Genomic DNA, 27,925 nt, shown 5'->3' on the forward strand with positions numbered 1-27,925 from the left:
GATTGAGAAAATTGGGACAAGAAAACCTGTCCCCAACAGGTCACCAAGAAGAGGAAGGGAAAGAGAAGGATGAATTATTGCGGTACCAACTTGAACAGAGTACACATCAGGTTATAAAAAAGTGTATTTTATTAATACAACATTATTTTAAAATTTTTTTATGATACATATCCCAAAATAACATAAAAATTAATACATTACACGTTCTATATTTCCAGGAGGGAATATACGTCGCTATAAGGAGAGATGAATTGTGCGGATGGTATGTGGCTCCTATCCAAAGTCCACAGCTGCATTAAATCGCCCGCAGAGAACTCTGCTGGGATTTATATGCAAACCCTCAATTTTCTCCTCTGCAATCGTCTTATATCGTGGAGACGCTTATAAATTCATTAGGCCCCTTTCACACTGGGGCGGTGGGGGCGTCGGCGGTAAAACAGCGCTATTTTTAGCGCTGTTTTACCGTCGTTTTTGCGGCTGTATTCGCCCGCTAGCGGTGCGGTTTTAACCCCCGCTGGCGGCCGAAAAAGGGTTAAAACCGCTCGTACAGCGCGGCTATAGCCGCGGTATTGCCGCGGTATAGCCGCGCTGTCCCATTGATTTCAATGGGCAGGAGCGGTTTAGGAGCGGTGAAAGCCCTCGGGCTTTCACACTGAACAAACAGCGGAGGCTGTTTAGGGGCGGTTTGCAGGCGGTATTTTTAGCGCAATAACGCCTGCAAACTGCCCCTGTGTGAAAGGGGCCTTAGCGTTAGGACTGCAAGCATACACAGGGTGCCGTGAAGAGGCCTTGCAGCTTATGCATGCATTTGCAAATGCGTGCTAATTAAACCCCTGTTTTTAACGCAGACTGTTGGACAGGTTAATTTGGTCAGTTGGCAGACTGGTTGGTGAGTTGAGCTATGGAATGTTCTGTTTTTGTTTTTCATGTGATAGCCCTTCCATGTGCTCCTTGCTGTGAAGGCCAGTTATAGGTGGGGGCAGGGGCCATTTGTTTGTTACTGGTGTAAAATATGGTCCGGGGACACACTGTACACCTTTGCTGCCACTGGGCTCTTGCTGGGTGACCAGTGTGCTCCTGTTCCTTTAAGGGGGATTGGGCTGCCTCCAGGCCCACCTGCCCCTCATCTATCCATTTAATGCATGTGCTTCCATTGTGGAGACACTTATAAATTCAGTAGCGTTAGGACTGCAAGCATACACAGGGTGCCGTGAAGAGGCCTTGGAGCTTATGCATGCGTTTGCAAATGCGTGCTAACTAAGCCCCTGTTTTTAACACAGACTGTTGGACAGGTTAATTTAGTCAGTTGGCAGACTGGTTGGTGAGTTGAGCTATGGAATGTTCTGTTTTTGTCTTTCAATCGTCTTATTCCCCCTGGATATCCAAGATTATTATCGGTCATTTCAGTTCTAATTGTCGTCCATGCTCAATGTGCCCCCCACATCCACAGTAGGAGAATTTTGGGTGTTGTTTTGATGCAGATCCATAGACAATACTCTCCTGATGAAGCGGCAATGTCCCACGAAACATGTTGGGCAAGAGTAATATATGATTTGTGAGGATCTACTATACCTCTGTTCTCCTCTATGGAGCACATTCAATAATAGTGACACACATGTAATGCCAATATTTTCCAGTGACTTTAGAACGTGTAATGTATTACTTTTTATGGTATTTTGAGATATGTATCCTAAAAATGTTTTAAATAATTTTGTATTAATAAAATAAATAACTCTGCTTAAGTTGGTACCACGATAGTCCATCCTTCTCTTTCCCTTCCCTTACTTGGTGACTTGTTGGGACAGGTTTCCTTGTCCCAATTTTCTCAGGAGGTGGAATAATGTACAGTATATACAAACTAAGAGGGTTACTGAAATGGCTATGTGCCACATCTCACTGCAGCCACTGGGCAATGAGGATAGTGTTCATAATGTTCCTCAAGTTTGTGTAATTTCTTAAAGATTTTTTTTTTATAGAACGCACACGTGAACTCACTGTATGGGTCAACATTTTTTAATAAAATAATTTTAAAGTGACACTAAACAATATACTTAGTCTCCAAAAATAATCCATACACATCCACTTCCTAATGGCCCTGTAATCTATTTTTCATTAAATTGTTTCTTATTTATTTTTGTTCATCCTTGTAAGATCATTTTCCCTGTGCACAGTACACATCCCATAGCCCGCTGTCTCTTGTCCATCTTGAGAGAGGGTGGCTACAAGAGAGGTCAAAAGGAGATTGGGACATGCCAAACGGTGCTACTGGGTGCATCTATTGCTTTGTGTATTTGAAGGTACAGGGCTGTTTCAGTCCTTATCTCAGGATTTGTGATGTCACCCTGAAAGATTCTTCTACTATATACACATGACCACTAAAAGGTGAAACCATGCAGCACACAATAGTTCCACCACAATTACGTTATAGAGCTTAGGGATCCCTTTTGTCAATACTGAATGTAATCATCTTCACACTAAAATTTGTGTTGGCATGGCCACATGTTGTCTAAACTACAAGTGACAGATTGACAATGCAGGAGCAAAGGTGGGAGACAGATTTTAATTTATATGCACAACCATCTGCATAGCTCTGCTTTAAAATTAACACAAAAAATGTGAGTGCATGCAAAGCCACATGTAGTAGGATGCAACAGTAGACTATTACAAGGCTCCTGGGTTCTTTGTTTTAAAGGCAATGCCAATATAAATATTCAAATGTTTCTATACCCAAGAACAAAAATGCAATATATTGCAGCCTGCCAGTTCTTAGATGTGGTGGCTGCATTAGTTTTAATTTTTTAGGCTTTTTTTTTTTTAATGTGTGGTTAACGATGGCCATTCTTAACTCAAAAAAGTACCTTAAATAGCTTTATTGGCTACGTTCATTGTTCATGGTCCCACTGCATGTAGGAACATAGCTACCTTCTGTGCTTGCTTCTGAGTTGGACTAAGGACTAGGGAGCAGTGCACAAGATTGCAACTAATCTGCACTGCGCATTCCACACTAAAATTGAAAGTGTGGAGGAAAATGAGACAGGAGCGCATGGAGAACATGACAGGGATGCAGAAAAACAAAGTAAGAAACAATTGCATGAAAAATAGATTAAGTATTGAATGTGTATGGATTATTTTTGGAGAATAAGGATATAGTTTATTGTCACTTTAAGTTTTTTAATTAGTGATCTGACCAGTAACACACTTCCTCTGATTTGGTGGCTATGCTCACTCCTCCACTATATCTATGGGGGAGCAACGTAGCCAGCCTTGAACAGCAACATTGTTAACCTACAGCAAGGGTAGTGTTAATCTAGCAACACACTGTAAGATTTCACTTACCACTCGATTCCTCCAGTCATGCTAAACAGCCTGGATGGACAAATCTCCCCTGCTGGCTAGTGTATTCTGACAGTCAGCATCTGCGGCTGTCAGAATACCTGCACAGTGGCTGCATCTGATAGGATGCAGCTGCTGTTCGGCCAACAATTTTCCACCTGTCTCCTACGATTCTCAGCTTGAATGACTTTACAAAGTTATTAAAGGGACTGGAGGATCTAAGCTATTGGGAAAGCCTGCAAGCACTGAAGTTATTTTCTCTGGAGAAGAGACGCTTGAGAGGGGATATGATTTCAATGTACAAATACCGTACTGGTGACCCCACAATGAGGATAAAACTTTTCCGTGCAAGGGAATTTAAAAAGACATGCGGCCATTCACTAAAATTAGAAGGGAAGCAGTTTAACCTTAAAACCACTTCAATACCAGGCACTTAGACACCTTCCTGCCTAAGCCCATTTTCAGCTTTCAGCGTTGTAGCAATTTGAATGACAATTGCGCGGTCATGCTACACTGTACCCAAACAAATTTTTTATCATTTTGTTCCCACAAATAGAGCTTTCTTTTGGTGGTATTTGATCACCTCTGTGGTTTTTATTTTTTGCGCAACAAATAAAAAAAGACCGAAAATTTTGAAAAAAAACAAGTTTTTCTTTGTTTCTGTTAAAATTTTTTGTAAATAAGTACATTTTCTTCTTCAGTGACGGGCACTGATATGGCTGCACTGACGGGCACTGATAAGGCAGCACTGATGGGCACCGATGAGGTGGCACCAATGAGGTGGCACTGATGAGGTGGCACTGACAGGCACTGATGATGGGCACTGATAGGCGGCACTGATGGGCACTCATAGGTGGCACTGATGGGCACTCATAGGTGGCACTGATGGGCACTCGTAGGTGGCATTGATGGGTACTTATGGGTGGTACTTATGGGTGGCACTGATAGGTGGCACGGATGGGCACTGATAGGTGGGCACTGATGGGCACGGATGAGCACTGACAGGTGGCACCGATGGACACTGATGGGTGGCACTGATGACACTGATTGGTGACACTGATGGGTGGCATTGCTGGGCATCACTGATATATAATGGCGCCAGTCAGTGCCCATTCGTGGGCACTGATTGGCACAGATCGGGCATAATTTTCACATGTGGATGGCCATGGGGTACATACCTGGCCATCCACATGTTGCCCCCTTCCCTGGTGGTCCTGGCGGCTTCCCTGGTGTTCTAGTGTGGGCATCCGAGGGGGGGCTGCGCTGATAAACAATCAGTGCAGACCCCCCCTGTCAGGAGAACCGCCGATCGGCTCCCCTCTACTCGCGTCTTTCAGACGCGAGTGAGGAAAAGCCAATCAACGACTTTTCCTATTGACATCGTGATCAGCCGTGATTGGACAGGGCTGATTACGTGGTAAAGAGCCTCCGCCAGAGGCTCTTTACCAAGATTGCTGGAGCGGTGTGTCAGACTGACACACCGTTCCACCGATCACCACGATTCGCGCCCCCACGGGCGCGCGGCGGCTGTTATCCTGCTGGACGTCATATCACGCCCAGTCAGGGTAACTGAACCACCGCCTGGCCGTCATTCTGCTATAGGCCGGGCGGGAAGTGGTTAAACTGCGTAGAGCAGGGGTCTCAAACTGGCGGCCCTCCGACTGTTGCAAAACTACAAGTTTTATCATGCCTCTGCCTGAGGGAGTCATGCTTGTAACCGTCAGCCTTGCAATGCCTCATGGGACTTGTAGTTTCACAACAGCTGGAGGGCCACCAGTTTGAGACCCCTGGCATAGAGGGTTCTTTACTGTAAGAGCGGTAAGAATGTGGAATTCTCTTCCACAATCAGTGGTTTCAGCGTGTAGCTTTGATAATTTAAAAAAATTATTAGATAAACGAATACAACATACAGTAATATACAATGTAATATTAACATAAAAACACACACACAGGTTGGACTTGATGGACTTGTGTCTTTTTTCAACCTTACCAACTATGCAACTAAGGAGGCTACTGAACCGGATGACAGGTTCTACGATTGTTTGCTGATCTCCTGCAGATCTGTATCCTGATGCCTGCCATGGAGGTTTCAAGAAGGGACCAGTAAGCTTGGGAACATGGTGGGGGGAAGGAGTCTCAGGCAGGGGGGTGTCTGTATCACTTCTGGCAGGAAGCTGGCAGTTGGAACTAGGCTGCTGATGCTTTTTCAACTTCTTTCACCAGCATAACTATTATGTGGGTGGCAGGCTGGCAGCATAAAGGTTAGAGGAAACTGAAAAATAACAGACTCACCAACAGGACCAACTGGAAATACAACTATGTTACAGGAGAACTCCGAAAGGCAAAGATTGCATTATTAATTCTACTGACAGACTGCATCATATATACTATTTTTGGTTTTGCCCATAGTTCCACTTTCAACTCTGATACTATAATATGCTTTCATAGTAATTGGGTGGAGGTCATTGAAAAGAAAACACATTCAAATGATTCTAAATGACTTCACAAGGGCAGTTTCTCCATGTATGAATCATGATGAAGCCAAACAGTACTGAACATTGCTGTGTCGCTTGGACCTTGCCGTAGTAGTCTCCTCTGCTACTGTTGTAGTCCTAAGTACTACCTACTACAAATATTAAAGAGTGTCTATTTTTGTAGAGCCTAGTGCTTTAAAACATTCCATGCCACAATTACTGTAGAGATTGTACATACAGGGAATCGGCTACTCACCTGAAGACAGCAAGGGCCAATGACCACAGGACTAGAGGCCTTCGCAGTTCAAATCTTTTCCTTTCTTTCATAACACGCTGGGCCCAAAATATTATTGCAGCATATAGAACAGAGAAAAAGAAGGACTTGCCCCTGTGCAAGAGAAAAATAATATATTACTGAGAAGACCCAAACTCAGGCAAGAATTGGTTTCACAGCCCAACTCCAGCCAAAAGCGTCTTTTTTTAGTGATAAATGAAAACTATAGCACAGGGTACACTTCAGTAATTTTAAAAAGACAAACATCCACACAAACATAATGCCTGACGTCAGACAAACCATTGTCCCACAAAATCTGGTTTTCAGTGTTGTCTGTGTCCCTGTTAGACACCTTAACCTTCCTCTGCCAATAAATTTCTGTTCAACCACCCTGCCAGATAAAAGCCGCTTGTCTGCAGCGCTGGTCTGTGTATTCTGAGAGCAGGGGAGTCCCTTCCCTACCTTAAACTAGAAAAAATGTATATGGCTTCAAAAACTGGTAGGGACCATGTGGTTTAACCTTATTTGTTATATTAAGCCTGCTAACAGTGTTCCTGGAGTCCCCAAAGATAGATCTGTTATTCAGCATTCAGTATGTGAGCACCTCTTGACAGGCCAAATCAGGCTATAGATGGTTCAAATCTTGGCCAGTTCAGCAGGAACCAGACGAGATTTGAAACATGTATGGACAGGCTGAATGTACCCAAGTTGATTGATTGATCAACTTGGCTACAACCAGCCTGCCGGATGTTTCATCCGAATATTGCTAGCAGCTGTTACATACAATTGCTCAATGGCGGAGTTCAGGCATGTGCTATGAAACAGTGAAGCTTCAGGGGTGCCCTATGCACAGACTGCAATTTCCGGGGTGCCCTATGCATAGAGTGCAGAGTCTTTTTTTAACAGAAGGAATGTTTATTGAAAGGTAATACCAAGTTACATGTGTACATTTACACAGGGATATTATATCCAAAAAAGACTGAGTGTATAATAAAACATAATCAGAAAGATGACTGAATGATCCATACATCTATTACTGTAAACAACTGACGAAAGGTGACTCTGAATATAACAGGTCTACTTCTATCAATAAGTAGGGAACTCCATAGCTTCTCCCCTCACAGTGGTCCACCACTCAAGGAGCCTTCCCAATGCCTCCCTCCAAGTCAACACCCAGTGGGGAGAACTCGGGATATCAAAGGAGGGGGAGGCGGGGGGGAGGAAATGAACCTAAAACGTCAGTAGTAGGGATGAGCAAAATGTTGAGTTTGAGCCGGACGCTGTGATTGAAGATGAATGGACATTGCGGGACACTTTTTTTTTTTTTAATAAAGGACTTGGCCCAAATTGTCTACTGTCATTTTTACCATTTTGACACTTTCTTTGGTGAATGTGTAGGGGTACAATGTACCCAATACCCATTCACATAGGGGGGTCCGGGATCTGGGGGTCCCCTTGTTAAAGGGGGCTTCCAGATTCCGATAAGCCCCCCACCCGCAGACCCCCACAACCACCGGGCAAGGGTTGTGGCCCTTGTCCCCATCAACATGGGGACAAGGTGTTTTGGGGGGATCCCAAAACACCCTCCCCATGTTGAGGGCATGTGGCCTGGTTTGGTTCAGGAGGGGGGGCGCTCTCTCGTCCCCGTTTCCTACCAGGTTGCGTGCTCGGATAAGGGTCTGGTACGGATTTTAGGGGGGACTCCTACACCATTTAAAAAAAATTTTTGGCTCGGGGTTCCCCTTAAAATCCACGCCAGACCTGAAGGTCTTGGTAGGGATTTTGGGGGGGCCCTACACCATTTTTCTTTTAACTTTTGCCGCAGGGTTCCCCTTAATACCCACACCAGACCTGAAGGGCATGGCATGGGTTTTGGGGGGACCCCCACGCAATTTTTTAAAAAATTTTGGTGTAGGGTTCCCCTTAATATTCACACCAGACCCAAAGGGACTGGTAATGGACTGGGGGAGGGGGACCCATGCAGTTTTGTTCAGTGATTTTTATCTATATTGCCGGGATCCGACAATTCATTACAGCCGTGAGCAGTTTTAAATTACATTTTTTCCTTTATAAATGTCATTTTGCTGTGGTACTGTTCTAAGATGCGACTACTTTACAGGCATAGGAATAAAAATACCCCCAACAGCGTGAATGGGACTTTAAAGGCAACCAAGTAGTTAAAAAGAGCAATTTTATTGGATACAAAAAGTAAAAAGTACAAAAGCAATATAAGGTTATAAACATATAATATAGAAAAGTATATAACACTAGAACCACTAAAACAATGGTGTGAAGTAGTCATGCAGTTTATGAAGTCTTTCACACAGCCCACTGGGCTGTGTGAAAGACTTCATAAACTGCATGACTACTTCACACCATTGTTTTTAGTGGTTCTAGTGTTATATATTTTTCTATATTATATGTTTATAACCTTATATCGCTTTTCTACTTTTTTTGTATCCAATAAAATCGCTCTTTTTAATTACTTGGTTGCCTTTAAAGTCCCATTCACGCTGCTGGGGGTATTTTTACTCCTTGTATTTAGGGATGGTGGCAACGTTTATGATCTAATTGGATGGCCCTTTTTCTTCTGAACTTTACAGACGTACTAAGTATACCCCCCAGGCATGATATTTTTAAGGAATATTACATTTTGTATTGCTTCACTTTAAGCATTATTAAAATGACTGCTCCTGAAAAAAGGCCGTTTTAAAACTTTTTTTGCATTGATACATGTCCCCTGGGGCAGGACCCAGGTCTCCAAACACTTTTGTGGTAATAACTTGCATATAAGCGTGTTCCGGGGGGGTGTTCGGCTCATCCCTTGTCAGTAGCATAGAGTGCAGAGTTTAGAGGTGTGCTTTGCCCAGGGTGCAGGGTTCAGCTCTCCTTCACAGGCTGTTCACATTTCACTTACACCCCTCCTCGGCTCTGACCTCGGCACCACTCTCCCCCATCCCCCACTTCTGCACACATCTCTCTTCACAGTCATCTTTCCCCTCCCCACCCAAAGCTTCCTCGCATCTCACCTACTGGCTTTAGTACCACCTGGTAGTGTAGGCATCTCTGCCTCTCTCTCTCACTTGCAGGGAGATCATTGGTCAGCATCTGTGTCCTCAGGCAGCTTATTACGTGACACGTGATGCCCTATTCCATACTGCACCTGCATATGCCTTGTCCCCGCTGTGAGTGCAGGGCAGGCAGGGATCTGTGAGAGCCCCTAAAAGGAAAGACGTCCTTGTAAACAAGGAAGGCTTCTGTGTTTACAAATTACATACCTCCCAACTTTTGAACTTCAGAATGAGGGACACTTTAGGGAGGAAGCGACCGACAGCGCACAACGTGCACTGTGGCAAAAGTGGGTGTGGTCAAACTCTTAACAGTGGGAGGGGTTTCATGGGTGTGGTTAAACAAAACCCAGGTTTCCTTGTACCTCTAAAATATGCTTTGATTGCTGTGCCACGAGATAGAGTCTCACGGACACATGCAAACCCCAGTACTATTATTTAAATAGCAAGACAGACGGATGGCAGGAGAGTGCAGGGATGGTGTCAGCAATGGAGGCGCTCAGCTGTAGTACTTACCTTCCACTTTGATCTGAATGGACGATAACAGGTTCTCTTTACTGCCAGACACCCCTAGGTGACTAAACCTCCTCTCAGATCTCCTGTAGGGGGCCCCGGAGCCCACACACTGGACAGATCCAATTTGCAGAGAGATATAATATCTGCAATGAGAGATCTCACCAATACATACAGAGAGCTGAGGGGGAGACCAGCCTGACACATCATTTCCCCCCACCAGCACAGTGAGTAGATGGAACCTCACATAGCATGTAATACCCAGGAAGTGATATCCTCAGCACTGCACATAGTGATAGCACAATCACAAACATCAAGGCTGCAGACACACAAACCTGCTCAGAAAGCAGCTGACATGCTGGGACCTGTATTCCCTCCTGTGAATGGCTCAGATACCCCACCAACCAATCAGAGTTTAGCCTCCTCTCACCTCACATTCACCTCCAGTGTTCTCCCTGTGCATAGTACTAACAGAAGCTGCTCATGCTGGAAAGGACCTAGGGGGAGGGGCGGGGCTTAGATAAAATGTGCTAGAGGGGAGGGGCCGCTGTGTTCTGTCTAAGCGATGAATGGGGAAGTGTAGTGTGCGGATGTGATAAGGAGGGGGAGGAGCACTCCATGTTATGATGTACAATGGGAGCCGCTCTTTCATTACACTGGTTATTTGAGAGAGGGGGTGGGTCTGAGTTGCAGTCCCGCCCATACCCGACATCACATCTTGGATCTGACAGGTGAAGTCTGTCATCGGAACTGCACACTGCACATCCAGCTGGTTTCCCAATCCCTGGCTGTTTACACTGCTGCAGGTCCTATCTAGCCACAAGTTGATATACAACATAAGTAACATAATTATGCGATTATGCGGGACAAACAACCCTTACAGCGGGATAGCGGGACAAACATCTGCATGTGGGAAAGTCCCGCCCAATCCAGGACAGTTGGGAGGTACAGTGGTGAGGGGGGAGCGGAGGGAGAGAACCAGGGGTGACAGAACAGAGTTCTACCACGTTCCAGCTGAATAAAAGCCCTGTGTGCGATGGTCACTTGAAATGGTTGTGTGTTTGACACATGTGCTCTATATACAGTGGGGACAGAAAGTATTCAGACCCCCTTTGTTATATTGCAGCCATTTGCTAAAATCATTTAAGTTCATTTTTTTTCCTCATTAATGTACACACAGCACCCCATATTGACAGAAAAACACAGAATTGTTGACATTTTTGCAGATTTATTAAAAAAGAAAAACTGAAATATCACATGGTCCTAAGTATTCAGACCCTTTGCTCAGTATTTAGTAGAAGCACCCTTTTGATCTAATACAGCCATGAGTCTTTTTGGGAAAGATGCAACAAGTTTTTCACACCTGCATTTGGGGATCCTCTGCCGTTCCTCCTTGCAGATCCTCTCCAGTTCTGTCAGGTTGGATGGTAAACGTTGGTGGGCAGCCATTTTTAGGTCTCTCCAGAGATGCTCATTGGGTTTAAGTCAGGGCTCTGGCTGGGCCATTCAAGAACAGTCACGGAGTTGTTGTGAAGCCACTCCTTCATTATTTTAGCTGTGTGCTTAGGGTCATTGTCTTGTTGGAAGGTAAACTTTTGGCCCAGTCTGAGGTCCTGAGCACTCTGGAGAAGGTTTTAGTCCAGGATATCCCTGTACTTGGCCGCATTCATCTTTCCCTCGATTGCAACCAGTTGTCCTGTCCCTGCAGCTGAAAAACACCCCCACAGCATGATGCTGCCACCACCATGCTTCACCGTTGGGACTGTATTGGACAGGTGATGAGCAGTGCCTGGTTTTCTCCACACATACCGCTTAGAAATAAGGCCAAAAAGTTCTATCTTGGTCTCATCAGACCAGAGAATCTTATTTCTCACCATCTTGGAGTACTTCAGGTGTTTTTTAGCAAACTCCATGCGGGCTTTCATGTGTCTTGCACTGAGGAGAGGCTTCCGTCGGGCCACTCTGCCATAAAGCCCCGACTGGTGGAGGGCTGCAGTGATGGTTGACTTTCTACAACTTTCTCCCATCTCCTGACTGCATCTCTGGAGCTCAGCCACAGTGATCTTTGGGTTCTTCTTTACCTCTCTCACCAAGGCTCTTCTCCCCCGATAGCTCAGTTTGGCCGGACAGCCAGCTCTAAGAAGGGTTCTGGTCGTCCCAAACGTCTTCCATTTAAGGATTATGGAGGCCACTGTGCTCTTAGGAACCTTAAGTGCAGCAGAAATTTTTTTCGTAACCTTGGCCAGATCTGTGCTTTGTTACAATACTGTCTCTGAGCTCTTCAGGCAGTTCCTTTGACCTCATGATTCTCATTTTCTCTGACATACACTGTGAGCTGTAAGGTCTTATACAGACAGGTGTGTGGCTTTCCTAATCAAGTCCAATCAGTATACTCAAACACAGCTGGACTCAAATGAAGGTGTAGAACCATCTCAAGGATGATCAGAAGAAATGGACAGCACCTGGGTTAAATATGCGAGTGTCAGAACAAAGGGTCTGAATACTTAGGACTATGTAATATTTCAGTTTTCCTTTTTTAATAAATCCGCAAAAATGTCAACAATTCTGTGTTTTTCTGTCAATATGGAGTGCTGTGTGTACATTAATGAGGAAAAAAAATGAACTTAAATGATTTTAGCAAATGGCTGCAATATAACAAAGAGTGAAAAATTTAAGGGGGTCTGAATACTTTCCTTCCCCACTGTAAATCAAACTATAGCAGTTGATAGTTGATTAAATCAATTATTGGGATGTTTCATCTCTGACTTGGATTGCAAGAACCTGTTCAGTCCAATTGGTTGTTAAGTCTTCTTTTTTATTTTCATTCTCTTTCTTTACTTGTCTAGCACAAAGACCCTATTTCTGGTGTTTTTTTTTCAGATTTATTTGGATGGATAGAAAATACGTTATAAAAATATTTTTTTCACAAATGACTGTGGATTTTCAGTTTCAGATTTATATATTACAATTAAGTCTCAATTGGCAAAGCTTTAAAGTGGTTCTCTGCAATAGTCCCCCCCAGTCCAGGGGCTGCCCAACCATTAAGGGCACACGGGTGCCGCACCCCCCCGTCCATCGCCGCCACCCCCATCCATGAGTCCGGCCCCTTTCAGGACACTGGCGAATGGATTCCAATGTGGAGGGGCTGTTTTTTTGAAGCACTGATTAGGCTCTAATAGGCTTCAATATAGGGTGGCCTCGGGTCGCAGAGAGTATGCTCCAAGACCACCCAGGTGTGTTACAACAGCGAATCAATATTCGCTGTTGTTACACTGATCCTTCTCCCAGCCAATCAGGAAGCGGGTTTTGACACCGGTCACTCGCTTGGCTGAAAGAACAGGCGATCCTATTGGACAACCTATTGGACAACCAAGAGGAGGAGGGGAGGAGCTGGAATCTGCCATGGAGGAAAGGACTTGGAGCCGAGCCGCTGCACCACGCTGCCTGCCACGTGCCACGATGGGGTAAGTGCCGGATCGACCGACAAACAGCGGTTGTGGTGCCGCTCGGGTGGGAAGGGTGGTTGTGTGCCATCCCCTCCAAAAAAATCACCTGCCCCAGTCCACAGTACATACTTACCTGAGCCCGATCTCGATCCAGTGCTGTGCCTGAGAACAGCATCTCTCTCTGTCCTCACTAGCTCAGAGTCAACAGTGGGAGCTATTGGCTCCTGCTGCTGTCAATGAAATCCAGTGGGGAGGGAGCAGGGGGCAAGGCTGAACTGCGCTAAATGTGTCTATAAACACACACAGCCCAACTCGGGAGCGAGCCCGGATTTCTGCCCCATAGCAAGCGCTTGCTATAGGGGCAGACACAAAAGTGGAGGAATGGAGAGAGCCGGCAGGGGGACCCTAGAAGAGGAGGTTCAGGGTCGCTCTCTGCAATACCATTGCACATAGCAGATAAGTATAGCATGTTTGATATTATAATTAAAAAAAAAATAGCCTTTAGTAATGCTTTAACACAGAGATAAAGATCTTTATTTTTAGTTATGTGATTGTAATGTTTTAAATGCTATTTAGCTGAAAATAATTGTATTTGTTTTCATAATAGGAATCCTTATCTTGGTGTCTTAATGTGTTTATTATCCCAACACTTCATATTCCTGATATGTGGCTGCTGACCATGTACTTGAATGAAAAAGTATCCTGTTCTCTTTGTATTTCTTCCTTTATGTGAAATCCCTGGTGTTCCTGACAGTCCCTCTGCTTTCCTATTAAAAACTGACCATACTAAGCAGGACAGCACACTGTGGTCAGTTCTCTAGCTATGCTGGGAACTCAGTGTGCTCTCCTCCAATGACCAGACTTGTCTTGACACGCCCCCGCTGCACAGCCTTTCACTGGGAAGCTCAGTGTACTGCTGCTTCTCTTCCCCCCAGCTCTTATGCAGCTGAGAATAGAGGGAATTTGATCACTTATAAAAAAAAAAAGGAAGGATATTTTTAATATATCTTTACAAAAATGTGTTGCCTTTCATTTCTATTTTAAACTGAATAGGTTGTTTTACAAGATGATCGTTTACAATCACTTTAAACTTTGTGGACTGAGCCTTCTGATTTTGGTGAATTTTTTAAGGCTTTGTTCAGATACAGGGGCCTATTTATCAATGTTTGGAACCAAGATCAACACAACATTCACCCAAGATCCACACATTTTTCACATAAGATTTACTTGGAAAATGTAGTGTGAAAACATTAGTAAACAGATCCTACAGTAAACATGTATTCAGATATTTTTCCTCCTTTTCCTGATTTATTTTCTAGAAAAGAAAAAAACTCCACACATAGGCTGATTCTGTTTGTATAAGGTGCACATTGCAGTCACAACATGAGCTTTAAAATCTGCTGTACCTATGATATGTTTTTCAAAAAGATAGATATGATTATATAGACACTTGATACAAATCCATGAATTGCATCCAAATATGATGGGATTCATGGATTTCATACTTTGGATCTTTGGAGTTGAAAGACAAATATCTCAAACTCAAACAAGATTCTTTGCAAAAAAAAAAAACTGTGGGCTTGATTTACTAAAGGCCACTCTGCAAGTGCAGTTGCTCCAGAGCTTAGTAAATGAGGTAAAGCTTCACTTTGCAAATAATACCCTATCACATGCAAGGAAAATTAAAGAAAATAGCATTTTTGCTTGCACATGATTGGTTGATGAACGTCAGCAGAGCTTCTGCTCATTTACTAAACTCTGGAGCAACTGCTCTTGCCATGTGCAACTGCACTTTCCAAAGTGAACAGCCTATTGGCCTTTAGTAAATCAACCCCTATGCATGGTAAAGCACAGAATTAAATCTTGGTTTATTATCTGTGAGTGTTCTTCATTTGTATTATCTTTGGGTGTAATTGCCCACTTATAGGACCATGGCATAGGTTCTAAAAATTGGATTTACGGACATTAACCTGTTTACTTGGGTTGATTATACTAGATGAAACATGACCAGGCAGAAGCAGGTGTTTTATATTGTTGTAAATTAATTTGTCTTCTGTTTGTGCCAATATGAAAACTGTGCCAGCGCTCTCACACATAGTGTTCATACATTCACATGTGATGCAAAGTAGGTATTTGTTTTCTGCAAGTCTATTTTGTACTTGCCAACCTGATCCTTCTGATAGTGAGATAACATTGTACTTCTACTCTTTAACAGACTTTCTAATTACAATCAGCCAGACAGCAATTCCTAGTAATTAGGTTTAGTAAAACCTTGGATTGCAAGCATAATTCATTCCAGAAACATGCTTGTAATCCAAAGCACTTGTATATCAAAACTAATTTTTCCATAAGAAATAATGGAAACTCAGATTTGTTCCACAACCATTTCTCAGGAGAAGCAGCAGAATGTATTTTGGGGTGTAATTCCACATATAACCATGCCATGTTTGAACAATATATCATTTAGTGACAACTTTGTGTTAAAAAAAAAAAAAAATAATAATTTTCCCGAAACTTGTGGCAAAATATAAAATATTCCATGGACTCAACATGCCTCTCAGCAAATAACTTGAAGTGTCTTCTTTACAAATTGGGATCATTTGATGGGGTTTTGTGCTATCTTGACATTTTATGGCCTCCGAAACTGTGATAGGTAGTGAGGAAGTAAAATCACCATTTTACGCCCTTAGAAAGCCTGAAGGCGGTGATTGGTTTTCCGGGTCCTCTACACCAGTGGTCATCAAACCTATCCTCAGGGCCCACTAACAGGCCAGGTTTTATGTATTACCTTAGGGAGATGCAGACTAGAATACTGCAATCACCGAGCAGCAAATGATATCATCTGTGATGTATTTCAGTTATCTTGCAAACCTGGCCTGTTAGTGGGCCTTGAGGACAGGGTTGAGGACCACTGTTCTACATGGCTAGGCTCGCAAAAAGTCTCACACATGTGGTATCCCCGTACACAAGAGAAGCAGCAGAATTTATTTTGGGGTGTAATTCCACATATGCTCATGGCATGTTTGAGCAATATATTGTTTAGTGACAACTTTGTGCAAAAAAAAAAAAAAAAGTTTGTCATTTTCCTGCAACTTGTGGCAAAATATAAAATATTCCATGGACTCAACATGCCTCTCAGCAAATAGCTTGGGGTGTCTACTTTCCAAAATGGGGTCATTTGGGGGGGGGGGGGGGTTGTGCCATCTGGGCATTTTATGGCCTTCAAAACTGTGATAGGTAGTGAGGAGTGAAATCAAAAATTTACGCCCTAGAAATCCTGAAGGCGGTGATTGGTTTTCAGGGGTCCTGTACGCGGCTAGGCTCCCAAAAAGGCCCTACACATGTGGTATCCCCATACTCAGGAGAAGCAGTAGAATGTATTTTGGGGTGTAATTCCACATATAACCGTGGCATGTGTGAGCAATATACCCTGTTTCCCCGAAAATAAGACCTAGTGTGATTGTCGGTGATGGCTGCAATATAAGCCCTACTGCCCAAATAAGCCCTAGTTAAAGTCCTTGTAGGTCTTCTTTTCAGGGTAGGGCTTATTTTCGGGGAAACAGGGTAGGGCTTATTTGGGGGGTAGGGCTTATATTGCAGCCATCACCGACAATCAGGCTAGGTCTTATTTTCGGGGAAACAGGGTATCATTTAGTGACAACTTTGTGTAATTTTTATTTATTTTTTTGTCATTTTTCAATCACTTGTAACAAAAAATAAAATATACTCAACAAGCCTCTCAGCAATTTCCTTGGGGTGTCTACTTTCTAAAATGGGGTCATTTGGGGGGGGGGGGGTTGTACTGCCTTACCATTTTAGCACCTCAAGAAATGAGATCATAAACAGTCATAAACTAAAAGCTGTGTAAATTCCAGAAAATGTACCCTAGTTTGTAGACGCTATAACTTTTGCGCAAACCAATAAATATACGCTTATTGACATTTTTTTTACCAAAGACATGTGGCTGAAAAGATTTTGGCCTAAATGTATGACTAAATCTGAGTTTATTGGATTTTTTTTTAATAACAAAAAGTAGAAAATATAATTTTTCTTTCTTTTTCCGTTTATATCGCAAAAAATAAAAATTGCAGAGGCAATCAAATACCATCAAAAGAAAGCTCCATTTGTGGGGAAAAAAAGGACGCAAATTTCATTTGGGTACAGCATTGAATGACTGCGCAATTACCAGTTAAAGCAGCGCAGTGCCAAATTGTAAAACGTGCTCTGGTCATTGAGCAGCCAAATCTTCCGGGGCTGAAGTGGTTAATTTTTTGCGCTATAAACAAAAAAAGAATGACAATTTTGAAAAAAAAAAATATTTTTTACTTTTTGCTATAATACATATCCAAAAAAAATGTAAAAAAACAAATTTCTTCATCAGTTTAGGCTGATATATATTCTTCTACATACTTTTGGTTAAAAAAAAAAAATCGCAATAAGTGAATATTGATTGGTTTGCAGAAAAGTTACAGCTTCTACAAAATAGAGGATAGATTTATGGCATTTTTATTATTTTTTTTTTTTTACTAGTAATGGCGACGATCAGCGATTTTTAGAGGGACTGCGATATTGCGGCGGACAGATCGGACACTTTTGACACATTTTTGGGACCACTGACATTTATACAGCGATCAGAGCTAAAAATAGCCAATGATTACCATATAAATGTCACTGGCAGGGAAGGGGTTAACACTTTACACACACGCATCCCTGTTCTGGTTCTCGTGCCCGCGAACGCGGGTTGCCGGCGGTCATCGTGACCACCGGTCATGCACATCGGGTCCTCCTTAAAGGTGCCGACGTAAACCTACGGCAATTTGTGGGATCGTGCTGACCTGCCGCAGTATAATGACTGTGCCTGGTCGGCAAGTGGTAAGAGCAACCTTTTCAAGCAAAAAAAAAAAAATGATTTTTTTTTGCTTTTTATTAAATTGTTTCTCTGTTTGACCCCTTATTAAGCCTTAATTTACTCTAATCTGCCTTATTAACTCTTTATTCTCCTTCTCCATTTAATTATTATTTTCCTACTGATTCTTTTATTTTTATTTACTTCTATTTTTTAAGCTATTAATAATTATCATTTTTTTTGTTTGTTTTGTTCATTAGTATTTTTACATCTTTAACATATATGCAGGGCTCAAAATTTCAAGTCATGCGCTACTAGCCAGGCCTCAAGGGTTACTCGCCACCAGTTGCCCCACCCAACCCTGACCCTGCCCCGCCCCTAATTCCGCCTCTGCCCACCATGCAGCCTGTGTCCATCATGCAGCCTCTGCCCACCATGCAGCCTGTGTCCTTCATGCAGCCTCTGCCCACCATGCAGCCTGTGTCCACTATGCAGCCTGTGTCCACCATGCAGCCTCTGCCCACCATGCAGCCTGTGTCCACTATGCAGCCTGTGTCCTTCATGCAGCCTCTGCCCACCATGCAGCCTGTGTCCACCATGCAGCCTCTGCCCACCATGCAGCCTCTGCTCACCATGTAGCCTGTGTCCACCATGCAGCCTACCTGTGCAGGGGAGGAGAGGAACAGGAGAGCCGCCAGGATGATCAGAGCTCAGGAAACACAGCGATAACCGCTTTAATTTCAATTGCTGTGTTCCCACCGCTCAGCGTCACATACAGCCCTGCCCCCTGGCCTGGGAACTTTGATTGACAGATCGCCCGTCCCGAGAGTAAGAGGAGGGAACACAGCAATGTGAAAATGAAAGCGGTTATCGCTGTGTTCCCTGCGCTCTGACCTTCTGGGCTGGGAGAAGGACTCCCATTCAACCCAGGCTGCCGGCGGTGCTCGCCCCATCCGCTTCCAGGGAGCCCATCCTTGCCAGCCCTCAAAATCCACCCGCAAAATGCAAGCAGGCGAGTGGAATTATTGTGGGCTGATATATGTATACGTTTCACATTGAAAAAAGCGCAAAAAGTAAAACTTTTTAATGCTCTGTACCATTGCTGACAGCTAAAGTGTAAACAAAAAAGTTGCAGTAGGTATTGGTAAATGGTATCGGCGGGTACTAAAAAAAAAAAAAAGACCCTAATATAAAACTTAATGGTATTTTTTTTTTACACATTACATTATGTTAAATTTTATTTCTTTCAATTTGATTGAAGCAAGGAGTATTATGTCTTATTTTATTGCCATCTTGTTTGATAACCTAAAGTTCAGGGGTTGTAAATCTTTAAAATAAAAAAGTTCTTCAGAATCGTGAGAGAATCGTGATCTTTATTCTAAGCAAAAAAAACGTGATTCTCATTTTATCCAGAATTGTGCAACTCTAATTGTTATATCTATATATATACCAACAGCAGCCAACAGGGCCGCCATCAGTGGGGACACATGCTGGGTCCAAACCCCTCTCCCAGAGCGTCCTGCCCAAATATCCAGTCAGAGTCCCTGCTGCCACAGCCATGCCATTTAGCAACAGTGCAGGCTGTGCAGAAATCAGAACTGTGCCTGAATGTATGGCGGCTGACAGCCTCCACCGCTGCCACCGCCTGCTGTCCTCAGCACTAGGGTTTTGTTGCTAGGACTGCCACGTCCTAGCAACCAATCACGTGCTTGCCCCTACCTGGCATTCAAAGGAGGAGGAGGAAATACCTCCTTCAAACCTATCCCATAGTTGCCAACATTGTAAAAAAATTTATAGGGACACTTTTTTGCCCGTGGGGTCTTATTATAAATAGGGGGCGAGATATTCGTTTGTAGGCGTGGCATAACAGGGAAAAAAATTTGGCCCGATTCGCGTGCAGCGGTGAAGAGTTGTTAGCGGCGTGGTTTAAGCAAAATATTAGGCGTGGCTTAAAGGGGCGTGGCTCAAAGGGTTGTGGTTTGAGTCTGAGATGAACGAGGGATGGAGGGAGAAAGAGGGAGGGGGAGAGAGAAAGAAAGAAAGAAAGAAAGAAAGAAAGAAAGAAAGAAAGAAAGAAAGAAAGAAAGAAAGAAAGAAAGAAAGAAAGAAAGAAAGAAAGAAAGAAAGAAAGAAAGAAAGAAAGAAAGAAAGAAAGAAAGAAAGAAAGAAAGAAAGAAAGAAAGAAAGAAAGGGAGGGAGGGAGGGAGGGAGGGAGGGAAGGAGAGAGAAGGAAGGAAAGAAAGAGGGATGGAGGGACAGCAAGCCCAATCAGCAGATAAAGATACTCCAAACACCTGGTGTTAGCGCTTCAATCATCCCGGCACCATGGTTGTTATGGTGTCAGGATGCTTGAAGCGCATTATTACTATTATTACATTGTAAACAAACAAAAATGTGGCGCTAAAAAATAGTGTCCGTTATCAGGCAACCACCAACCAGAATAATCGTCTGGAGGTGTAAGTGCACAATAAAGTTTTTAATAAGTATTCACAAGTGTATTTTACTTGTGAAACAGTCAGAAATACGTACTGGGGCACATGTGGCTAGGGAGTTGAATGACGCTCTGTAACAGGTGAACTAATAACCATACATCTGTGTACTCTCAAAAGAACATGCTGGAAGTAACAGTGTACATAAAATAGTGTACCCCTAAAAAATAAGTGACATAATAAATGACATCCAATAGATCATAAAAAAGCGTTTCCGCATGAAGATGTTAGAGAGGAGTATAAATTATAAACTGTAAATAGTATAATCAAAACCTTTAAAATGAATATTTGTCAGGAAGTTCTGAGAAATATATATATCAAATATTAGTAGAGGCCAGCTCACAAGGTTCCAGTATGTCGAATCCCCTAAATCAATAATGACAGGGATAGACTTTGCATCACCCGGATCTTAGGAAGCAGGAATGAACCTTGAACCGACTTGACATCTACAGGTATATATGAATGGTTGGATAACCCTTACCGGAATCGGTGGACGCCCTAGCCGAATGCTGGGAGTCAAATAAGGCTTGTATCAGGAACATCCAAAGATTGTTATACCGCCAAGGGAGGTGCAGACCCCTGTCTTGGTGCAGTGAGGCGTGATGACAGCTACTCACCGGTCATCCCAAAATTGGTCTCCCGATCTAAGAATCTCCTTGGTATGGATATGGAGGTGATGTTGTGTATATACACAATGCAGGTACATCCAAGGGACGTATATCCCTCAAAGAAGAAACAGAAAAATCCTCCACATAGTGTAAATCCACTTCCAAAAGGTTTAATGCGATAAAAATTGTTCTGGTACCCCAACAAACAGGGCCAGATATAAAATGACAAAATAGTATAAAAAGCGCTTTACAAATAATGTGGCTCAGCAGGCATAATGGAACCGACGCGTTTCGTCCGCATGGACTTTAACTGGGGTGTATTACATTGTAATATAAAATGAAATCATATACCTCACCATAAGGCAGAATCAGTGGGAGTCCTGAGCGTGTCACCTGCCATGTCGCCTGCTACTAGATGCCATCAGGCGCCCCCAGCGGAGTCCCTCCTTACATCAGGTGCCCCCGGCAGTGTCCGTCCTTACATCAGGTGCCCCCAGCAGAGTCCGTCCTTACATCAGATGATCCCAGCAGAGTCCGTCCTTACATCAGGTGCCCCCAGCAGAGTCCCTCCTTACATCATGCACCCCCAGCGGAGCCCCTCCTTACATCAGGTGTCCCCAGAGGAGCTTCTCCTTACATCAGTGTCCCCATCAGCGGACTTCCTCCTTACATCAGTGTCCCCATCAGCGGATCTCCTCCTTACATCAGTGTCCCCATCAGCGGGACCCCTCCTTACATCAGTGCCCTCATCAGCGGAGCCCCTCCTTACATCGGTGTCCCCATCAGCGGAGCCCCTCCTTACATGAAAGTCCCCATCAGCGCGTGCTCAAGAAGGGGTTTCTTCGGAACGTTAGATTGTGATGTAAAAGGCATCAAATAGACCAACTGCTCTCGCCGCCGCAAAGCGCCTGCACGCCCTTCTTATCAGACACTAAAGGAATCCCATCAAATACTCCAACTCATATCGCAGCAGTGCGCCTATGCAGGAAGACTGAAATCCCCTGAACTGCCAAGATAATGTACGGAACAATGTGTGGATATCTGTGTGTTCAGTGGAGAGGGGAGGGGCCTCCAATCCGCGCAACCAATCGGCTTCAGTGTACAAGAGAATTGTCTTACAAGAGAATTGTCTTGTACACTGAAGAGAGAAGCCCATTGGCTGCCCCTCCCCTCTCCACTGAACACACGGGGAAATAGTCCTCGCGGCGGCCATCTTTTTTGTAGCTGTTTTTGCCAAAAACAATTCTGATTTCCCAGGACAAAGGCAAAATCCCGGGAATTTAATCTGGACGAGCTCCGATTGGGATGAGGGTCCCAAAATCTGGATTGTCCCAGGAAAATCTGGACTGTTGGCAAGTATGCTATCCGATCCAAGTGCCCAGCCTTTCAGCTTCCACCTGTCCAGTAGCCGACTGCTGCAATGAGAAGGAACAGATCCTGATGTAAGTTGGGGTCTTCACAATACTCCCTCCTCCCCTTCCACTACCCCAACTATTCTCTTAAACTTTTCCACTCGCCTTACCCCACTCTTCTCTTCCCTTATAACTTTGGGGACCCTATTAAAAGGGAATAGGCTGAAGGGACCATGATCTAAGGAGGTTTTTGGGGACCCTGATGTAAGGTCGCCTTAGGGACCCTGATGTAAGGGGGCTCTGGGGACCCTGATGTAAGGGGGGTTCTGGGGACCTTGATGTAAGTGGGGCTCTGGGGACCCTGATGGTAAGGGGGTTAACTTTGGGGATCCTAATGAAAGAGGGACTCTAATGTAAGGGGGAACTCTGGGGTTCCTGATATTAGGAGGGGGGACTCTGGGGACCCTAATGTAAGGGAGGAATGTGCAGACCCTGATTTTAGAAGGGGGTTCTGGGGGACCCTGGTGTAAGAAGAGGGGACTTTGAGAACTCTAATGAAAGTGGGGTCTCTGATGTAAGGGTGAACTCTGGAGACCCCGCATTAAGGACAGGGAACTCAGGGGAACCCTGATTTGAGGAGGGGGGATTCTTGGGACCCTGATGTGAAGGGGGGATTGACTCTGGGGACACTGATGAAATGAGGGGGGATTTTGTGGACCCTGATGTATGTGGACCTCCCCAGTCGGTGAGTCACTTACCCGTTCTCGTGGGCAGTGTGGCTTATCTCCAGGCTGTTTGCTTGCTGCTTCCCCTGCGTGCGTCTTCTCCCTCCTCTCCTCCATGCCTCTCCTGCCAGACAATCCAATCTGATCTCCCTTTGGCCAATCGGGTGACGGGTCTCATGACCTACTTCCTGATTGGCTGGGAGGAGATTTAGTGTTACATTAGTGAATATTCATTTGCTATTGTAACACAACTGGGTGGGCTCGGAGCACAGTGCTCTGCGCCCCGAGACCACCCTTTTTTTGAAGCCTATTAGAGCCTCTGGCTCTAATCACATGCCTAACCCCCCCCCCCTTTGGAATCAATGGTCCGGCGTCCCTGTATGTCGATCAGGGGGCCAGACGCATGGATGGGGGGGCGGCGCCCGCGCGCCCCTAGTGGACGGGTCGCCACTGCTGTACATACACAAATGTTTTGCCTTGCATTTCTATTTTAAACTGAATGGTTTGTTTTACAAGGTGAAGGTTCATATACTGTATAGTTTATTCAAATAGCTGTAATAATACATGGTAATAGAAGTACAGATCTTTAAAGTGGTTCTAAAGCCTTAAGTTTTTTCACATTAATGTATTCTATGTATTCTATGCATTAAGGTGAAAAACCAGTGAAGAGAAGGGGCCTGGAGCGCAGGCGGGGCACCCCAGAAGCAAAGGATCGGGGCTGCTCTGTGCAAAAGCATTGCACAGGGCAGGTAAGTATAGATATGTTTGTTATTTTTATACAAAAAAAATAGGGTTTACAACCCCTTGAACTTGAATTGAACATGGCATATTCTTCAAAAGTTGTCTGTACCTCGCCCAAGAGTTTTGCTTAGTCACTTCTAGTAAATGTAACTGCAAACATAGCCATTTCAATATACACCTTCTTGTCAAACTGCTGAAATCAGACGTACCATTGTGCAACGTAAGAAAGAATTCTGACCCTTGTTCCAGGAAGCTGCCTCATACATTCTCTGTAGAATACTTTAGGACTTTCTCTTCTTTATGGGTGTGTATGGAATGTATGATCGTGAAACCATTTTTATGTCATATTTCAATGCACACAAGAAATGCCAACCATGTGTTAGTTTACAAGATCAAATCATTCTAATGGCACCATAGACTTAGGAGGGCAATCACCATATGACAAGGGGGGGGGGGGGGGGTTAAAAGCTATTAGGGCAGGCTGAAGAACAGTTAGATCAGTCAGTTGTCATCTCTTGTCTATGCTTAGACATTGGGAGGACATGCCTCTTTGTCACTATGGAGGGTAAGTACTCTCCAGACATTCCTAGAAAATCTGATCCGTCTGATTGACCCTTCCATCATCACAGGTCAGCCACAAGATGTGGGTTTATGAAATCATGTCCAGAAACAACAATCAGATCCAAATCCAACCTTTGAAAAACAGAATTTAGTAAAAAATGCTTATATAATTAGTATGTTTTAGTTTGCAGTCTAAAATTAATTTATCCATCTATTTACAATGTTTTCACACCCTGCTACCAACACCCACAGTTTCTTTAGGTGATCTAAAACATGCAATTATTTTAATAAAGCTGGATTCATGTTTAGTTAGTTGAATGAATAACTTTTGTTTCATGTGTTGTGTGGTTTCCTTCTGTATCACTGATGGGAACTTGGGAATATTCAAGGAAGCAAATCTATAATTCAGCCTTTCTCAACCTTTTCACTCCAGAGGAACCCCTGAAATAATTTTGAGGTCTCGGGGAACCATAGCTAAAATCAATTAATTGAGGGTCAGTGGGAAGAATGCCCCGTTTTCAGTGGTGATCAGAATGCCCCCTTACAGACAGGCCTGTACTTGGACAAAAAATAGGCCCCTGTATTACAGACTGAGCAGCCCATACCAAGGGCGGATTGACAGCTCATGGGGCCCCTGGTCAATAAAAGATCACGGGGCCCCCTGTCCCCACCCAACACTCAAGCCACACCCACAGAAAGCCCCACATACATATTGCAGCTAAGCTGCATAGAGGGGGCATTTAAATATCAACTGCAACATAGCCTGCTGGAAGTTCCCAGCTTTTTTCCATAGAAGCTGCTGGGCACTTTCAGGTTTAAAGATGCATCCATCTTTATGATGCAACCAGGGGAGTTTTATGAAAGCAGTGGGCTTATGTGCAAGATCATAAGTTGGGCTCTAAAGCTAGAGAAAGAAGCAAGCACGGCAAATATTGAGTGTGGTTTTTGGGAGCTGTAGGTAGTGCCTGCTGGTTACATAGTATGGTAAAATGTCCGATGATTGAGGGTTTGCCTTGTGTGGCCATTTTGCTCCAACTCAGCTTCTTCCTGACAGGGTTGCCAACCCCCCACAATTTTTTTTGGAACATGGAAAATGTTTTTGACGGAATGCATTTTTTACAGAGAAACTGAAATATGACAGAAACTCCTATTAGAAACTAAGAGGGCAAGACGGGTTGGAGGGATAGAGGCAGAACGGGGGTGGGAGAGGAGATATAAGAATAGAAGGGAGAGAGAGAGATGGGGAGATGGGAAAGTAGAAGAGAGATGGAGGGGGAAAGATGGGAAGGAGGTGAGAGAGGGAGGGACAGAGAGGGGGTGAGAAAGACATGGAAGTGATAGAGAGAGGAGGTGAGAGAGAGGGGGTGACAGAGAGGAGGAGATAGAGGGGCTGAGAGAGGGGGGGAGCGAGAGAGTGGGGAGAGGGTGAGAGAGAGGGGGGTTAGAGAAAGAGGTTGAGAGAGAGAAAAAGAGTGTGGGAGAGAGGGTGAGAGAGAGAGGGAATGAGAAAGAGGGGGTGAGAGAGGGGGTCGAGAGAGAGGGGGTCGAGAGTGGGGGGTGAGAGAGGGAGTGAGAGGGAGGGAGAAAGAGAGAGGGGATGAGAGAGAAGGGGAGTGAGATAGAGAGGGGGTGAGAGTGGAGGAGAGAGAGGGAGAGAGAAGGGGAGTGAGAGAGCGAGGGTGAGGGGTAGGGAGAGAGGGAGTAACAAGGGGGGTAGAGAGAGGGTGGAGAGAGAGGTGGGGAGAGAGGGGGAGAGAGAGGGGTGAGAGAAAGAGGATGGGGGGGATCAGTATGTCTGCTATTCACAACTATGGCCTGTCCCACCATTATATGAAGTACAATGCATCCCTCACCCAAACACAGGTCTCCTCTCAGTGTGGTCTCCCCCCAGTCTGTGTAGAAGGCACAGTCCCTCTCCCTACCCTCCTCCCACCATTACAGCTAGTAACTCTTACCAGTCCAGGAAGTGTCCTCTTCCTCACCGTGCTCTCTTGGTGCCTCTCTCTCCTCTCAGGACCGGGCCGGGACCTTGCTGACATGATCCATCCCGTGGCTGAATCCATCCTGCCCTATCCACTCAGGAGTCTCTCATAGGTCCCCCTACTGGCCTCGGCTCTCGGGCACTCAGCCCAAATGCCTGAGTGGCCAGTCTGCCTCTGAGGTAGGGCCTTGCAGTCCCCGAGCAACCACAGCTGGTACTGATTGGCCAACGATGACCAAAGGGAGAAGGGGTAAAGGTATGGTTTAAACATCGGATTCGATTTTGATAGGACATGAGGCCCGGCGGTCAACTAGGCAAATGCCCGGTGTGCCCTATGGCCAGTCCGGGTCTGCTTAAAGACAGCAAAAAGATAATTGGTGGAATGATACTGAGTCTGTCAAGAAGCACTGGATCCAGAATTATGCAGGTACCATCAAGTAGAAGGTCAATCAGCCACAGCTCAAGGAACCCATAGCAACTTTTAGAGGAACCCTAGGGTTCCACAGAACCAAGGTTAAGACTGGCTGGTCTATTTCTTGCATTGTAAACTGAGGGGTAGTATGTTTTCACAAGAAAGCAGGTACTCCCTCTGGTTCCTTTATGGTAAATACCAGAGTGTAAACTAATGGTATCCTCACTACAGCTTCTACAAGTATCTCCGTTTTTGTTTTGTTTTTTTCAGATGCACCAGACTGGAAAAGCTATTCGATTTTCACAAATTAGTTAAACTGTCCTTTTTGCACAGGTGTAGGACTTTATAGACCTACCATCTAATTCTATTGGGAAAAGCTATTAGCTTTAAGTGGCCTTGTTGGCCAGAATTTGTCTGAAAATAAATGAATTGCCTCATTCTTTGCCAAGGGCACATTACATTATCTTTCCAAGACAATGGGTTTGATTTACTAAAACTGGTGCAGTTCTGTAGAGAAACCAGTTAGCTTCCAGTGTTTTGTTTATCAAAGCTTAATTGAGCAAGTTGAAGTTAGAAGCTGATTGGCTACCATGACAAGACACTGGTCACCGCCCACACCCATAACTGGCCTTCACAGTAAGGAGCACATGGAGGGCATATACATACAAGAAAAGGACAATTCCATAGCTCAACTCACCAACCAGTCTGCTGACCAACCAAATTTACCTGTCTAACCGTATGTTAAAAGCAGGGGTTTAGTTAGCACACATTTGCAAACGCATGTGAAAGCTGCAAGGCCTCGTCAAGGCACCCTGTATTACTTGCAGTCCTAACACTAAATTTATAAGTGTCTCCACAGTGGAAGCACATGCATTGAATGGATAGGTGTGAGACAGGTGAGCCTGGAGGCCGCCCTAGCCCCCTTAAAGGGACAGGACACACACTGGACACCCAGCAAGAGCAGCAAAGGCGTCCAGTGTGTCCCCGACCCAAATATACAAACGTTAACAAGACACTGGTCACCGCCCACACCCATAACTGGCCTTCACAGTAAGGAGCACATGGAGGGCATATACATGCAAGAAAAGGACAATTCCATAGC

The 27,925-nt window shown here is 44.5% G+C and overlaps 1 protein-coding gene across 1 annotated transcript in view; it reads right to left on the reverse strand.

The window, feature by feature from the left end:
- ELOVL3 (ELOVL fatty acid elongase 3) overlaps positions 1 to 27,925 on the reverse strand; it is a 48,421-nt gene that overhangs the window by 17,381 nt on the left and 3,115 nt on the right. The window contains exon 2 of the mRNA XM_073596626.1: positions 6,064 to 6,195. Coding sequence (XP_073452727.1) covers positions 6,064 to 6,195 — 132 coding nt within the window. The remainder of the gene's footprint in view (positions 1 to 6,063; positions 6,196 to 27,925) is intronic.

The sequence above is a fragment of the Aquarana catesbeiana genome, linkage group LG08 (genome assembly GCF_042186555.1).
Source record: "Aquarana catesbeiana isolate 2022-GZ linkage group LG08, ASM4218655v1, whole genome shotgun sequence".
Taxonomy (NCBI): Eukaryota; Metazoa; Chordata; class Amphibia; order Anura; family Ranidae; genus Aquarana; species Aquarana catesbeiana.